We start from the raw sequence: 16,954 nt of genomic DNA, 5'->3' as shown, positions 1-16,954 counted from the left end.
AGACAGACATGAGCACAGAGCCCTGATTTCACCTCAGACAGGAAGAGGATGAGTGAGAAAGCCCCGAGTGGAGGGAAAGCACAGGTAAATCAAACACCTAGGGCCCTAAGATTTGAGTGCACTACCGGGAAGGGTCCCTACTTCATCAGTTAGCAGACTTCTTTACTAATGACGATTCTATAGAAGGTCTATTTTATGAGCTGTTTATACTGTAAGTGATACACCATGTGTATGTTCAGGAGAACACGTGATAGAGTTCCGTGCTAACTGATGAAACGGGAAAGTTCTCGGTGGTGAGGTGTAGAAGTGAAGCCATTCCACCCGGAGTTAGTGCCAGATCTGTAATCTGCAGCTGCACACGGAGTTATTGTTCACTAAAACATGGAGAGACGCCTGTCCCCACACACACACACACACACACACCGCCTTTACCTTCTCCATGTAGGCGTACACCTGTAAGTGAGAGAGTGTGTGTGTGTTTAAACTGCACAGTCAGGCGCCAGTCAGGTGCCAAAATTAATGAGCAAACACAAATTCAATGATGACAGGAATATCAGTGTGTTCCATGATAAAGAAACGTAACAGATTTAAAGAAATGCAACAGAAGTGAAACACTCTATTCCTGAGATAAAACCCCAGTTACAGGAACTCAGGAGTCCACAGAACATCACACATCACAGCAACAACGTCAGACGTAGAAAATAAATACAAAGTAGTATGGAACATTAAAAACAAAAACAAAACAACAAAAATGCAAATAAAGCATCAGAAACTAAAAGAAAGAAAGAAAGTGTAATACTGCTCATGACCACCAGAGGATGAGGGTGATGGAGCTCTGTAAGGAGAAAGTGGTCGGAAGAAGAAATTCTAAAGTCGATACATTAATAATTAATATAAATAACTAGCCAACGTAGAAATATATATATATATATATATATATATAGAGAGAGAGAGAGAGAGAGAGAGGATTAAACAAAGAAAAAAAATAGAAAGAAATGTTGAGAAAGCATGTAATACTACTGATAACCAGCAGAGGGATACATATATTTACACCCCAAAATCTTTAATCATTAAGTCAGTAAAATAACCAAATAATAATAATAATATATAATAAACAGGCTAAATGTGAAGCTCTGTACTGAAGGAATCCCAGACGCAAATCTGTTTGACGCTAAACATCAAAACACTTTCCAATCTGATTCATCGTGAATCTGACTCAGAGCGTCTAATCGGATAACGTGGTGTAGATGTCACTCACCGCTGAGTACAGAGACGACGTGCTGGACACCAGGGACAGAGACGACCCATGAACTGCAGAAGAAAATGACATGTGAATAGATTTAGTCTGAGAGTGTAATACTGGCCACAAACAGCAGAGGGCGGAATGGTACAGGACACCTGATGAGCCCTGATACATTGTATACACTCAGACACTCACAAAGGCAGCAAGGAGGATTAATAATCACACACACACACCTTCGTCAGTGCTGTCTCTGAATGATCCGGAGCGACTGATGGCGCGCGGCCGTTCCTCCAGCGAGGTGTTACTGCCACACAACACTCGGCCGTCTCCATACAGATCGAACGCCTCCTGATCCGGAATACTGTTAGACCGAGTCATAGCACCTGTGGGACTTACTGAAGTATGAACACACACACACACACACAATTTATAAACATAGCATTTATGTTTAACCTCTGTAAGATGATCTTTGATTCTTGGTTTTAATATTGAACTTAAACGTATATAAAGAATAAAATACTGTACTATAAAAAAAAGACCAACATGAGCGGCATTTAGTCGTTAGCCAAGCTCTCACCCAGGTTGCTGTAATGGTATTTGCCGGTGGGTGGGGAGAGGGGACTCCCCGTGTCCTGCAGTCCCCCAGTGGAATGAGACCGAAGCCATTCTTTACCTTCTTCATGAGACATCTGTCTGGAGGAAGGAGGATGTCTGAGAGCGGGGGACATTAGAGCATGTTAACATCTCTGTTACCGCTGCATCCGTAGTGTTAATATCCACACATGCTTATACACACACCGGCCCTATTCATCTCAGGTTAGGATTAGTCTCTGACGTGACTCTAACTCATCACGGCTGGCTGAAGTATGTTTAAAAAATAAAGGTTATGAAGAAAAACAAGTGATTTCATTAGTACCTTAATCCCTTTTTGGGGAGTGTGTTTCTGTCAAGTGTCATGCTGTTAAAGCAGAAAGAAAACACAAAAGTGTGAGAATTTTATTTACACACACACACACACACATAAACACACATAGTTATTCTTATATTATAAAAAACATTTCTATAGGAGGTACAGGATCGTTAAAGCACCCGGATCACCTCCTGGAGGGCACAACATGTTCACCCATTACTGTTGTACTTGCCGCTAGCATTATTTTTTATTTTTTTTGCGACTAATATTGCTGAGAAAGTTGAGATGTACATGGACGTACAGTATACAGTGACATAATAACATGACTCCCTAGCCCTTGGACAAACAAAGCCAGCTCTGAGGAGGTGCACTAGTGAACTGGGTTTTAACTGGCACGAGCACAAGATAAGAACTGGCACCTGGTTCACGTTGGTGGAAAAGGGGTAATGATGTGTTCTCCTTTCTGCTAGTGTAGTACATTCATGGTCCTCCCAAGGTGCTATGAACTTTTTCTGTATTCTGTGGGACTCTGACACTATAGTTTCTGTTTTCATGACCCCTGTGTATCTCCTGTTTGGTATCTGATCCAGGTTTTGGCCATTTTCTGGATTAGGGCCGCTCTATAAACTCTGTAGTGTCTATGCTATCCTGTTGGGCTTTTGCTCTACATCAGGGATGTGCATGTTTATGGTTGAAGAGATGCAAGGTCTTAGGGTATTTAAATTTAAATGTTTTTTTGTGCTATGCTGGTTAACTAATCTCTCCTCTCCTAGTTCTGGCCTGGTTTTGGTTTCTGTGTCAAGTCAAGTCAAGTAGGCTTTTATTGTCATTCCCACCATATGCAGTTCAGTACACAGTGAAACGAAACAGTGTTCCTCCAGGACCAAGGTGCTACGTACATGCCACAACATAAATTAAATTAATATCCTAAAAACTGTTTCCATAAAATATACAATATTTACCATATGCTTAAAATGTACTTTACATGCCAATTATTCACCTTCCCAGTACCATACTAATTTCAAGGAAAGGTACATTTTGATCTCTTTATGTTTTGAGCAAGGATATCGTGACATGACCTTCTGACTTCCATTTTCCCTGCCATATAACAATTCTCTCACAAGTCCCATAACATAATTCCTATTTACCACCTCTTTGCTGTCTAGAATCCTCTGAGAATACAGCAAATCTTTCTCTTCGGTCTTCTGTAGACAGCTTCTTTTCCCATGACCACTACTGTGGAGTGTTGATGCGCATCCATCTTTATTCAGATTCCGACAAATCAGCATTGCTGGCTCAGGTGTATCTGGCTCAGGAAAATAAAATCATCTGTTTCTGTCACCAGACTGATAGTCATCAAGGCTATGATCTAAGACCCCGATCTTCCAAGTTGACTCAGATTTGTCTACCACTTTGTCGCGTGATAGCGATGAGATAATGTCCCCTTTTTGGCTTGGGTCCCAGTAAGCCTTCCTTCTTATTATCTTCAGTGGGAAGAACTCATGGCACTCTGGGCAGGGGTAGTTCAGTGGTTAAGATGTTAGTGCTGGTTTGAAGGTCACAGGTTGAAACCGCAGCCCCACTACACTACCACTGTTGGGCCTTTAAGCAAGGCTCTCAACCCACAACTGCTCAGACGGATAACGTAATAAATTTACTGTAAGTTGCACTGAGTGTTTGCCCAACAAATAAAAAATTATGTCTATCTGAATCTTCACCCAATGCCCACCCTTTGTTATTTTTCCTTCAGTAGCATCTATTCTGAGAAGATGCAACACTCTTACTACCATCACCATCACCAGACAATGACCACTGCAAAATCCTTTACAGTCGCTTTACATCCCAGTTCCCCCTCATGTCTGTGTTTCCTTCTGGCTCCTCCCTTTTAGTTATGCTGTCATATTTAGTTCTGCCGGAGTCTCTGCTTGCACTAAATATACATTCATATTATACATTGTTTGACTGTGACCATACCAAACTGCCATCTCTCCTTCTTTTCTGCTCTCTCCTCTTCTCTCTCTTCTCCTATCTCCCTCTCTCCTTCCCTCTACCTGTCTCTCTTTCGAGCTATACATGTTGCTCCTGAGCTGCCAGTGATCCAGACCCCCTCTGTCCCCTGGACCTGTCTGACTCGTCCTGGTTTCCTGCTTCTGGTTGGAGATCTCATCACATGGATGCCCCGTGTGGTCTGCCTGGGATGCATGTGATGACTGGGGATGGTTCCACTTTTCCAAGAAGACGGTCCTGTCCTTGGCTGATGCAGCTGTTCTCTGAGGACTTGTGACTTCACTCGCTCAATAGTTTAGGACTGGAATTTCCTACAGTCTACCTGAGCCTCCAGGAACAAACTGGACTCAATTTTAACTTTAAGACATCTCCTGTTATACTGAACTTCCAGCCTCCTAACACACAGTATGAGTGCAGATCAATCCCTGCTGTCCGTTATCACCCAGATGAGGATGGGTTCCCTGTTGAGTCTGGTTCCTCTCAAGGTTTCTTCTTATTACCATTTCAGGGAGTTTTTCCTTGCCACTGTCGCCCGCGGCTTGCTCACCAGGGATTATCTGACCATTTTGAGTTATACACATTCACATTCCATACAAACTTAAATAATTCTTTTGATTGTGTAAAGCTGCTTTGGGACAATGCGACAATTTCCAGCTGGAATGCCATCCCTCTCACCCAGAAATCATGGTCAATTACATGTTCTTGGACTCCTGACCATCGTCGATTAATACGTAAACAATATATACAGTATATTATATTCAAGTACTTACTTGTTCTAAAACACCAATACAAAAAAAATAATCTCTACTACACTTAAATAAACAAGAAGAGCTGAATTAAGCATGTTACTGCTAGTACTGCTAATGTCTCACACACACTGTAACAGACTATTACTCTCTAATACATACAATTACACACAAACAAAGTGAAAAAAATAAACATTTGAACAAGTATACGTACACACCACATACATACCCTTGGGAGAGTGTAGATTTAAGCCTTGGTGCATGTTGATGATGTGGCCCAGGAAGCTCAATGGATTCCGAGCTGGTGTGGAGACTGGTGTGTGAGCTTGTGTGTAAGCTAGTGTGTGAGCTGGTATGAATGCTGCTCAGTGTCTCTTTGCTGCCCGCAGATGAACTGCTGAGGAATTGGCGGGTGTTAGAGAGGGAGTCAGGTGTTCTGTTGCCCCCACTGCCTGGGGAGTCGAGGGGGGAGGTAAAGGAAGCTGTCTTAGTGGAGTCAGGTGAGCTTGGCTTACTGTTGCTGCACTTACTGCCGAATAACCTAAGAGAGAGATATATAAAGAGAGTAGAAACAAACAGATTTCAATCATTACATTACACTGCTCAAGTATCAAGTATTGTTTGTATGCATACATATATGTCCACCACCAGGGGGCAGCATTCACCCTATCATTAATAAAACCACAGAATTGACTGAGAATAAATGGGTAGACGGCTAAAACTGGGACAGAGAGAAATGCCAAGGATGTGACAGACATGATATATACTTCCATCCATCACTTGATCACCCGAATCTCTCACTTTTTTCTCTCCCACAAGCCCAAGCAAAATGTCATCATGATTCATCAGCCTGTCTCTCACACTCTGTCCCACCAAGTCTGCCCATGTTACTCTGACTCTCCCTCAAGCACACTCTTCAATATATTCTAGGATGAGTTTGCACTTTCCTTATTTATTTTTCTGGGTCTAAAGGCAAGTGCTTGTATGTAAAGGTTGTCTAGGCGTTATTAAAATGTGCGAGATGCTTCTGAGCAGAGTGTCTGGAGTGTGGACTACACACAGGCAATTTTAATCAGCTAAATGTGGACTTCAAAAACTTCACTTAAGCAGCTGTGCAGCCTGGCTCTGAGCACCAGGAACCCTCTCCACATCAACATTACAATCACGTCTAGACTTGAGGCACTCACTTTGAAGATGGCCCATAGGAAGGTAAAGTCATCAATTGCTACCCTTCATTATGAGGTCACTTGGTCACCATAGTAAACCACCAAAGTCACTCTAGCTAAAACAACACAACTTTTCTATGACTAACTTAATATTTAGCTTTAGATAGCCATCCAGCTACAAACCATCCTGCAAACACTTGGGAACTAATTTCATGATGAATTCTAATACAAGGCAAAAGTAAAGCTACAGGTATATCTCGCTCCTTACCTTCGGAAGGTGGGTGAGGCAATGTCGGGATACTTGGATCCAGGTTGTCTGAGTCCTGATTGGCTGGATGTTGGGCTGGATTTAGGTGATGTGCTTAGTGCTGCTCCCTCCTGTTCTGATACTGAAACCTTCTCCTTGTCGGTCTGATTTACACTAACTGGGCTTGACCTCCCTGACTCAGTCTTCCCTCCGTCCTTCCTTTTTGAAGCACCATTTGCAGTTCCAGTTCCAGGTCCTGCTCCAGGGCCAGGTCCAGGTCCAGGTCCAGGTCCAGCCCCACCATCAGCCCCACCACCAGCCACAAGCCCAGTTATAACCCCACTCCCTTTCACTGTGGGTGATTCGATAGTTCGGTAGGATTTAGCCGGCCGTGGAAGTGAACGATACTGAAGAGGCATTTTAGGCCCGCCAATGCTCAGAAGAACCCCATCGTCATGGTGACGGTACCCATCCAGACTTGTTTTCCTGGATCCTCCCACCACACAGGTGGTCCCACCCACCTTCCCAGCTGATTTGCCTGATATAGACTTGGGTGCTGCTTGTTCTGTAGCAGCTGGTATCTTTTTGAATCCAAACGAGCCAGTGGTGGGGGGAGGACGGGTGAGGCCAGACTTTTTACCCTCATCACCACTGTTTTTGCCCACATCTGATGGAGAGCGTTGCATACTGGGAGATTTACAAGGAGTCTTAACTTTTTCTGAGGCCTTGGCATCATCTGTTTTACCTGCTGGAGGAGAAAGGAATTATTGTCTTGACAGAGCAGACCACAAACAATGTGATACTTAATGCCGGTCAGTGACACGCCTATTTATCCAACACAAAGACACACCCACTTGTCTTACTCAATGGCACTGCCACCTGTCATACTCAAGGTAACACCCCACAGTTTCACTCAAAAAAACACCCACCTGTTTCACTCAATGACACACCCACCTTTCTCACTCAAGGACACACCCACCGGTCTCACTCAAGGACACACCCACCGGTCTCACTCAATGACACACCCACCTGTCTCACTCAAGGACACACCCACCGGTCTCATTCAATGACACACCCACCTGTCTCACTCAATGACACACCCGCCTGTCTCACTCAATGACACACCCACCGCTCTCACTCAATGACACACCCACCTGTCTCACTCAAGGACACACCCACCGGTCTCATTCAATGACACACCCACCTGTCTCACTCAATGACAAACCCACCTGTCTCACTCAAGGACACACCCACCGGTCTCACTCAAGGACACACCCACCTGTCAATGACACACCCACCTGTCTCACTCAAGGACACACCCACCTGTCTCACTCAAGGACACACCCACTGGTCTCACTCAAGGACACACCCACCTGTCATAATCAAGGACACACTTACCTGTCTCACTCAAGGACACTCCCACCTGTCATACTCAAGGACATAGTATGACAGGTGGGAGTGTCCTTGCCCAGCCCCTTCTATTGGAGATGGAGAGTCTACGATGGTTTTACATTTACATTTCCGCATTTGGCTTATCCAGAGCGACTTACATTTTTATCTCATTACACATCTGAGCAGTTGAGGGTTAAGGGCCTTGCTCAAGTTGTGGTTGTGGGGTTTGAACCTGGGATCTTCCGAACCGTAGTCCAATGCCTTAAGCACTGAGCTACCCCTGGCTTAGTTTTACTCAAAGACACACCCACCTGTCTCACTTATTATCTTACCTGGTGTTTTGGGAGTCGTGTTGCTGTTTTTATGCCGTGGTGAGGTGATACCCGTTTGGGCGCTCATGCCCCGCCTCCATGAGCCTGTCTGAGACATGGAATGCCCAGCCCCTTCCATTGGAGATGGAGAGTCTACGATGGTTTCAATTTGTTCATCAACCTTCTTCAAATCTTCAGCTCCACACCAGCTACTGTTATTCTGATTAGACTGCTGCTTAGACTGTGCACAAACACACAAACACACACACACACACACACACACACACACACACACACACACACACACACACAAAATGAGGATACACACTTGACAGATGGTGCATCTTCTCCTAGCAGCCAAGAAAAGACCAGTACTCTCAATCTGCTATGCATACACACCTTTTGCAGGGTGTGTATATGTAAGAGAAAAAGAGGGAGAGAGATTTTGTTATATATATATATATATATATATGTGTGTGTGTGTGTGTGTGTGTGTGTGTGTGTGTGTGTGTGTGTGTGTGTGTTTGTCTATACCTTGCTTCTGTGAGATGAATTCAGTGTGTGAACATCATCAGCTCCAACATCAAGAGAGTCACTCAGACCACTGCTGACTGAACTACTGTCGTCGTAACTAACACAAACACACACAAAGGAAATATAAAGGAGAAAGGTGACAAGATGTATTAAAAATAAGGCACATCTAGGGTAACTCTGACTTGTTCCACACTGCTGTCAGGACACCAGACTCACTACGATGTTTCCACATAATGTTTTGGAATTATTCATGATTTTTTTTTTACTAAAGTTTATTAAATAGGATAAACATTCCCTTTTTAAAATTGTTGTTTTTACTATTTCTGTTGCTTTAATTCCCTCCAAAGCGGTGTTTTTGTTCTGAAATGCATTATGGGTAATCTGCAGCAGCTAAACAGCATCAGTGGTGCGCTAACCTGTAGCAGTGATTTTGGAGCAAAGTGAATCACCTGAATCAGATTACAATGAAACCATGCGAATTAAATGCCCTTATCTTTATCCACAACAAACACTGTATCTGGATCACATGCTTCATTATTTCCGCAGCATCAGTTGTGTTTTGCTGGCTGTGAGCTCCAAACAGTGAATCAAAATTTGCTGAATCAAATATTCACGTCACTGAATCATTTCAGCCATCATGTGCGCCATCTGTTCGTCTGCAATAAGACGCTGAACATGTGTCCCTTTTCCCACAATGCACCATTTCCTGATATACGCGCCTCAGATATTGCGTATGGTTCTATAGTAGCTGTCTATTTATTGTTCGACCAAAAAAATCCCCCCAAAGAACTTCTAATGCTAATTCTACCTCTCTGATCATCTGATACAGCGCTAACTAGCCATGTTTGTGCTGTAACTCTGAGACCTGGAGCCGTGTTGCATTCTGGGACGAGTCTAAGCACCAAAATAAACTCCGCCATGATGGAAAAACACATTTTTTCTGTAAGAGAAGCGGACACTGTGCACCGAGCCGTGCCGTAACGTCCTCATTAAAAATTCAACACCGGAAAGCAGCCCAGGGAACAACCTGAAAAAACCTCAGAACGGCTTATGAACACGAAGCATATTTAGGTCCACTTACAAGCTAGACATCATTTGTTGCTCTACAAAATGTATTGGCACCCCATACATGAATGGAAATAGACCACTGTACATACTGTAAGCTACACCACGGAGCTTTGAGAATCTTTTTTTCTCCAGACACAAACATAAACCTTAGTCTCACTCAGAGGTGAAAGCATGAATAAATAATCAGCATCTGATGTCATTCACATGCCTCTTTGAATCTGCTTCGGAGGAAGAAATAAACGAATAAGTGCTGACGCCAACCTACAAATAAGCCTTAAGTGAGAGCTATTACTGTAAAAGACTGCACAATTTTGCAACCTATTCATCCACAATTTGTTCCACCAGCCCCTGATTTCCTCCTAACTGGACCCCTGGACAGCACAACGCTCATGTATGTGCAAGGCAGTAATGAGTTATTTACCAGACAGTATACAGTAAGCAGCATTTCCTCTGGTGCAGTAATTACTTGTTTGTGTTTAGCTGGCAGATGTCTGCTATTTTCTGTTTGCTCCTGATACTGTAGGGTTAATAAAAGATGCAATCACAATGTCGCAATGTCTCGTCTTTTGTCTTGAAAGTGGTCAGAGATGGGCTTTATAGGCAGCATACCTCACTTACTCATTAAGTCTATTAGACACGACGGAATGAAGCATCACTTCAGATACAAATTGAGGTTACAAACAATTCGATGTCTTTCTTGTGTGTGTCGCTGCTACAGTATTTCTTTTACAGGCCAATGATAGAGGTGGGCAAAGTACACAAATCTTGTGGTTAAGTAACAGTAGAGATTCTCTAGGGCAAATGTTATTTAAGTAAAAGTAGAAGTTCCCCATTTACACGTGTACTTGAGTAAAAGTACAGAAGTGTCTTGAAGGTAAGGCAAGTCATGCAATTATGCATAATACTCAACAGTCTGACATTCCCGATTCAAATACCACCCGTTAAGTAACGCAACACCATGCAGAAATTTAGTAAAGTTAAAGCACAGATATTTGCTATACTTTTAAACGGAGTAAAAGTAACAAGTGACACTCTAATAAAACAACTCAAGTAAAGTACAGATATGTGAAACATGTCCTTAAACGCAGTAATGGATGTGATGGATGTGATACTATGATATGAGTCTAGGATGTATAATAATGAACACTGCCTTCGATTATTTCAATTATTAGCTGGATGAAGAATAATCTGAGCGAACATTTAGTTACTGTGCAGCCATATAGGGATGAAACCATGACAATGATGTGTTGTAGTTGCATAGAAAGAAATGATGTAGACGCGACAAATGTAAAAAAGAAAACAGAACGAGATAACTACTGAAAAAGTATATATATTCACATTGTAGCTAAAAGGTAACCATGGTAACAACTATATGACCACTTTGACATATAACCATGGTAACAACTGCATAGCTGTAGATACAACTTTAAATATAAATAGGCGAATTCTTGGTTTGTGACATTTGAAAGTTCGATTGAAATCTAAACATCCTCCGCTGCATTTTCATTGAACAAACACGATTAACGCTAGCTAGTTAACTCTTTCTGCCAGCTCTACATTGTGCTTCCATCAGCTAGCTAAACATAACATCAGAAACATTAGAAATTATTTTTCAATCATTGTTTTCATGTCATAAACTGTTAGCTAGTTGTCATGATACTAAAATGCAGTGTCCTTATGTTTAAATGAGGCACTAAATGTTGGATGATAAAAAGATTTTATTGTCCAGTAATAACTATAGATTGTTATTTGTTGTTGTTAATCCTAACTTGGAGTCTGACTCACCTTTCTGCTATGTGAATATCTGTGAGCGTTTAATCGGCCTGGCTTTTCGTCTGTTTGGTCTTTCTGTCGCTCACAGCAAGCAGCAGAGAAGGAAAGAGAGGAGGAAGAGGAGCAGAAGGAGGGGGAGGAAGAAGTGCAGCGCAGCAGCTGAGAAAGCGATGACGCAGTATGACTCCACCATCCTCTCCTCCTCCTCCTCCTCTTCTTTCTTCCATCTCTTCCTCACCACCACCCCATGACCATCATCATCATCATCATCATCATCATCCCGTCTGTCTGATCTGCACCCTACCATTTACACACCCTCACTAGCAATCTGTCTCAAACCAGTCCAGCTACATGGGCCCGCACCCACCCACAGGTGGCATCTAATTTACCTTATGATAAGGATTTTTAAAGTCTTGAATTAAGTATGTATATATATAAGCAAAAAAGTGTTTTCAAGAGATAGTTAGTGCTTTAAGTAATACCACACCCATCCATAAGCTGGAGCCAAGAGCCATGAGGGTGAAAATTGGCTGTGTTCTCTAAGGTGGGAGGAGCTACCACTGTGGCTCTAGCCAACTGTGAATGTCTGCGAGCTAATGTATGAGGAAGAGGGCAGATAGCATGCCATATGGTAGAATAGACAGCAGGTGGGTAGGAGACAAAACTAACTAAATCTCAGCAAAAAAATTGACACAGGTGTCCTCACATCATCTGTCCACCATGGTACCGCCCACTTCTGGATGACAGAAGGCATGGTACATACTTAGTATTCATTTTAAGTTCATTCTGGAATGCCTCTGAATGATACCTAGCAGCAAACCCAAGGCTGAAAAACCCATGATCAAGGGCACTACCTGGTGTGCTATTAATTAGAACGCTTAAACACAGCGCATTCCATAGCATCGTAGCATTTCAACAAAAGCACTGAATGAGCTAACGCTAACACTAACGCTAGCAAACGCCACCAAATCCAGGAGAAATCACCGTCACAATAAATCAAACTTATATCCAAATGAATATCTTTAGTACCTTCTGCATCCATATTCACATTCGTGCTTCTCTTTTGGATAAGTTACAAAGTCCACCACAACTTAAACCATAATTTATAATGTCCTTCATGACAATTACGCTTCTTGATTTGATTGTGTTGTGGTGGAGTCATAGCTGTATCCGACTTAATACTCCAATTCTTCTTTCCTCTGCACTTTAATTAAGCATTTATTATAATTACTAGTCAGATGATCACATGTCTGTAATGTCGCCCGCTTCCAGTTTTGAAAGTTGAAAACTAAAAGCTCTTCAGTCGTGCGATCAGATCAGAAGAAATGAAGAAACTGACTTTTTCCTGGTCGTGTACACACCCTGTCTTAAAATATCCAGTGTGTGGGATGTGTGAGCTTCTCGCTACTGAGGACCAGGTGCCATTTGTTTTTCTTGATACACTGCTTTCTTCACGTTTAACAAACCTCACCACGCTCACAATGCTCAGCGTGAAAAACTCAGCTTGATTAGTTTCACACTGAGGATTTATAATAAGAATGTATGGAGTTCACACATGCATACAAAAGTCTAAGTTTTACTGTCTTTGTTTGATCATTTCTCCTTTCTGCACTTCTCTCTAAAGCGAGGGATGTTATTTATTCATTTCTTTCGCGTGGCTGTAAATCCCAGCACCCCTGAGCTACAGTAGCTCATCACTTATAAATGAAATTATTTATTTATGGATGTTGTATTTTTAGTGCTTTTATGCCCTTTACAGTACCTTTCCAACGACTCACACAGAGAGCTCCCTCTAGTGGAACGTTCGCTTTATCTGACCAATCAGGAGGCAGAATTTCATGACATCATTTTTATTAGATATGTTTTTTTTTTCGTAAAAAAAAAATCAATTAATAAAAATCTGTCACCAAAGAACAAGAAACGAATCTTTAAAGACAAACTGCGTTTTTCAGTTTTTTGATTCTCTTTGATTTTACAAATATTTAACTTTTAATATTTAACTGTTATTGTTCTACTTTATTATTCTAGGATTTTAGCTAGTTGTTTTTCATGTACATTTTCTGCTTATATTTTTATGTAAGCACTTTGAGATGTCTCTATACGAGAAGTGTTATAGAAATAAACCATATTATTATTATTAATTATTATTATTATTATTGAATATTATTATTATTATTATTATTATTATTATTATTATTGTTGTTGTTATTATTATTATTATTATTATTATTATTATTATTATTGCTTATCTTGCTCTCACTACCTAAAGCACTATCTTTTCCATCTAACAAATTGTGTGTTTAAAGAAGGCTCTTATTTTAATTTTTATTTATTACAACCGTCCTTTATTCCAGACCAAATTCCCCACCTCATTCACCAAAGATAACAGAAGATGCGGAAGATCTGTTTTCCATACACAAATCCATCGTTAATCCGACGTCCAGCTGTCCCATGCACACGGCTGATCTGGCAGATTCTCCTTCATCTGTTTCATTCATCTTGCAAATTTCACCAATGTTTATTACTCCATGAACAAATTCACCCCAGACCCAGTCCAGTCACGTGGCAGTAACCAGTTACACAACCCTATCAGACATCACTCCATGCAGGTCGAGAGAACATCCAGCACAGCAAGAAGGATTTCATTTACCTGCTTCTACGTTATGTAACGGTTGCTATGGTTACGTCTCGTAACGCTGTTGTATCACTCCACTGTAGTTAAACTTAATTGAATCATTTTTTACACACTGAAACACTTCAGTGTAATTATAGTCATCTAAAGATATTATATAAAACTGTTTGATTGCTGTATCACAGACATGACCCAAACATGTTCATGTCATTTCAGACGGTTGCCATGGTTACAGTAGAGGACCTATGATTTATAACTGTGATTTGTTAAATATACTTTTTTTTTTAATTAACTGAAAAAAAAATGAAATTCACATTCAAACTGTTCAAATATTTCCTTTAAAAAAAGAAACAAATTGTTTAACGGTTAAAACTGACAATTTTGTTTTGCTCAATATTCATAGTAAAGTATGATGTTACACAATCCGTGGCACATTTTCTGTGAAAAATAAATATTTATGGAAAATACTACTCAAATAAAAAAAAAAATAATAATTAAGCTCCTAAAAATAAACTTTTAAATAAATTGGAACGAACAAAAAACACCCCAAAACCAAGAGCTAAACAAAATGTTAAACAATGTTTTTTAAATGTTAAAGCTATAATGCATTTTGTGTGTGTGTGTGTGTGTGTGTGTATACCTGTCAGCCTCTCCCTCTTTAACCCGTTGAATGAGCTCTCGTGTAGACGGAAGGTCAGGAACTCGACCCACGTTACGAGAATACACACCTCCATCTGTTACGTAGCTACACACAGATGAAATGGGCTTATAGCGCATAACATATAAAATGAACTTTTCTAGGTCAATTTTGTGTGTGTGTGTGTGTGTGTGTGTGTGTGTGTGTGTGTGTGTGTGTGTGTGTGTGTGTGTGGTTTAATCTTACCCGCTGCTCATGTCATCTGTCCGTACGTTTTTGGCAAGTATGTCCCCGTCACTCATATATCCACCCACTTCCTCCTCAAGCCCCGCCTCTTTTTCACCAAGCTCCACACTTTTGCCCACTGTAGTCGCAGCCCTTCTCAGCGGTGCTGTGTAGACCAGGCGTGAGGGATCACCATAGCGACCAGTAGATGAAGAGACGGACCTTGAAGGAGCATAACTGCCAGTATGGGATGGGGCATCGCCTGCCTGAAGTCGAGGGCTCTGAGGTTGTGTTTGGCCAAGACGCCAGGACATGGGGGCAGGCCGAGTAGAAAGAGTCGACAATCCACGCCCACTGACTTCTGTTGTTACCGTAGAGTCAAAAGTTGTCTCTAAAGTGCTGCAAGAGAGACAGGAAGAGGCAGAAGGTTAGGGGTGACTTTGGGTGGATGGTAATTGGGGTAATTGGAGAGGTGAATTTCAGGATAACGTTAAAACAGTACAACACCCAGGAATCCCAGGTCTCCCAGGTCACCCCAGGTCACCCTAGGGTCTGCCTGGTAACAGGAATCCAATTTTCACCATTCTACCACTTCCACATACCACAACTTGATGCCTACTTACGAGAATACCAGTCCCACTGCCCAGTCCTCATACCCATGGCCTGCCATGCCCATACTCTACCTTCACCGCTGTCCCATTGCTTTTTAAAGCTTTTTAAATGTTTGCACACTTGCACCATCGTCTATTCGATATGATTCCCATCTAAGTGGCTCACAACTGCCACAGTCCACAGTTTTCTACTGCAAATTTTTCAAAAGTCTTCTAATAAACACTTGATCTCATAGTCCATTGCTCACACATTCCATTACTTACATAGTACCTCAGTCCCACAGTCTCCGACACACATACGCACAGTATGCCCTTACTACAATCTGGTCCAAAATTGGTCAAGAGTCTACCACTCAATGGTTATCCAGTCCTGCCATCTGTCATGCCAAAGGTTTCTCTTCTAGTGGACGATCTGTCACTTCTATGCACCAGCACAACCGTGTATTACTTCCACAATTCTATCCTAACCTGTATTCTTTTTTCAGTCTTTTTCATTATAGGAACATTACTGATTTGAATAGAGATCTCTATTTAAAAAACTAGATATCTAGCTAACAATAGGGCATTGGTGGTAAGGTTCTCATCTGCCACATGTCAGGGCTTAATTCCAAACAAATGCCAAAACCCAGCCACTGGATAGATTGAAAGGGTTGCATCAGTTAGGGCATCTGGTGTAAAACCTGCGCCAAGTCGTATGCAGATTGGGTGGTCCACTATAGCGATCCCATGAAGGCAGCAGCCAAAAGATCACTGACAAAAACAACTATATATATAACAAAAAAAGCTAGCGCCACAAATATTCCTTTATTTTCTTTTATTGTTTTCTGTGCTTTGAGTCCCGGTGGTTACAGACTAACCAGGTCAATCCAGACTCCTCTAGCCCCAGCCTCAGATTCCAGATCTTCCTGGAAGATCCCCAGACATTCTCAACAACAGCTGCGCCAACTGTAAATTATGATCTGTCAGACGAGTCCTGGGTCCCTCCTGCTGTCTCCATCCAGTGGGAACGTTACATCCTTGTAAGGTGCCTGAGCCACCTCAACTGGGTCCTCTATATTCAGAGAAGCAATGGCTCTACTTACAGATTATTGAACTTCTCATCCAGTCACATAAATCAGGCCCAGCAGGAGAGCCATTACCACTCCTTAAAACAAATCCACCTTAATCCAAAAACTAAGCTCCTGGTTTACCACCACAGACTGGTGTAATGACAGAACCACAAGTTCATCATTCGCCAGACATCTCTAGTTCCTTATACACAGGAGAAAATAGTGTTAGTGACTTTGAGAGGGTGGGGTCGAGATGGTGCCTGCAGCCTGTAATCATTAATCAATAATCATCAATAATCATCCATCCATTCTGAGGCTACATGAAGGCCATAGATGTGTAATAACTAGTCACCTTTTATTTTAGATGAATTAGTTTGGACAGTTTGAGAATGTTCATCATGTC

The 16,954-nt window shown here is 41.8% G+C and overlaps 1 protein-coding gene across 10 annotated transcripts in view; it reads right to left on the bottom strand.

The window, feature by feature from the left end:
• nav3 (neuron navigator 3) overlaps positions 1 to 16,954 on the bottom strand; it is a 105,130-nt gene that overhangs the window by 21,391 nt on the left and 66,785 nt on the right. For 5 of the 10 annotated variants that reach the window (XM_053508332.1, XM_053508334.1, XM_053508337.1 and 2 more), the window contains 11 exons: positions 14,913 to 15,290; positions 14,670 to 14,774; positions 8,557 to 8,653; positions 8,044 to 8,263; positions 6,341 to 7,067; positions 5,136 to 5,447; positions 2,160 to 2,201; positions 1,821 to 1,954; positions 1,477 to 1,638; positions 1,259 to 1,311; positions 433 to 453 (listed from right to left, as the gene is read on the bottom strand). In XM_053508332.1, coding sequence (XP_053364307.1) covers positions 433 to 453; positions 1,259 to 1,311; positions 1,477 to 1,638; positions 1,821 to 1,954; positions 2,160 to 2,201; positions 5,136 to 5,447; positions 6,341 to 7,067; positions 8,044 to 8,263; positions 8,557 to 8,653; positions 14,670 to 14,774; positions 14,913 to 15,290 — 2,251 coding nt within the window. The remainder of the gene's footprint in view (positions 1 to 432; positions 454 to 1,258; positions 1,312 to 1,476; positions 1,639 to 1,820; positions 1,955 to 2,159; positions 2,202 to 5,135; positions 5,448 to 6,340; positions 7,068 to 8,043; positions 8,264 to 8,556; positions 8,654 to 14,669; positions 14,775 to 14,912; positions 15,291 to 16,954) is intronic. The other 5 variants (XM_053508333.1, XM_053508340.1, XM_053508335.1 and 2 more) reach the window with 4 other exon arrangements.

Source organism: Clarias gariepinus, chromosome 12, assembly GCF_024256425.1.
Source record: "Clarias gariepinus isolate MV-2021 ecotype Netherlands chromosome 12, CGAR_prim_01v2, whole genome shotgun sequence".
In the NCBI taxonomy this organism is placed as follows: Eukaryota; Metazoa; Chordata; class Actinopteri; order Siluriformes; family Clariidae; genus Clarias; species Clarias gariepinus.
This window is presented reverse-complemented; position numbering and strand designations above follow the sequence as displayed.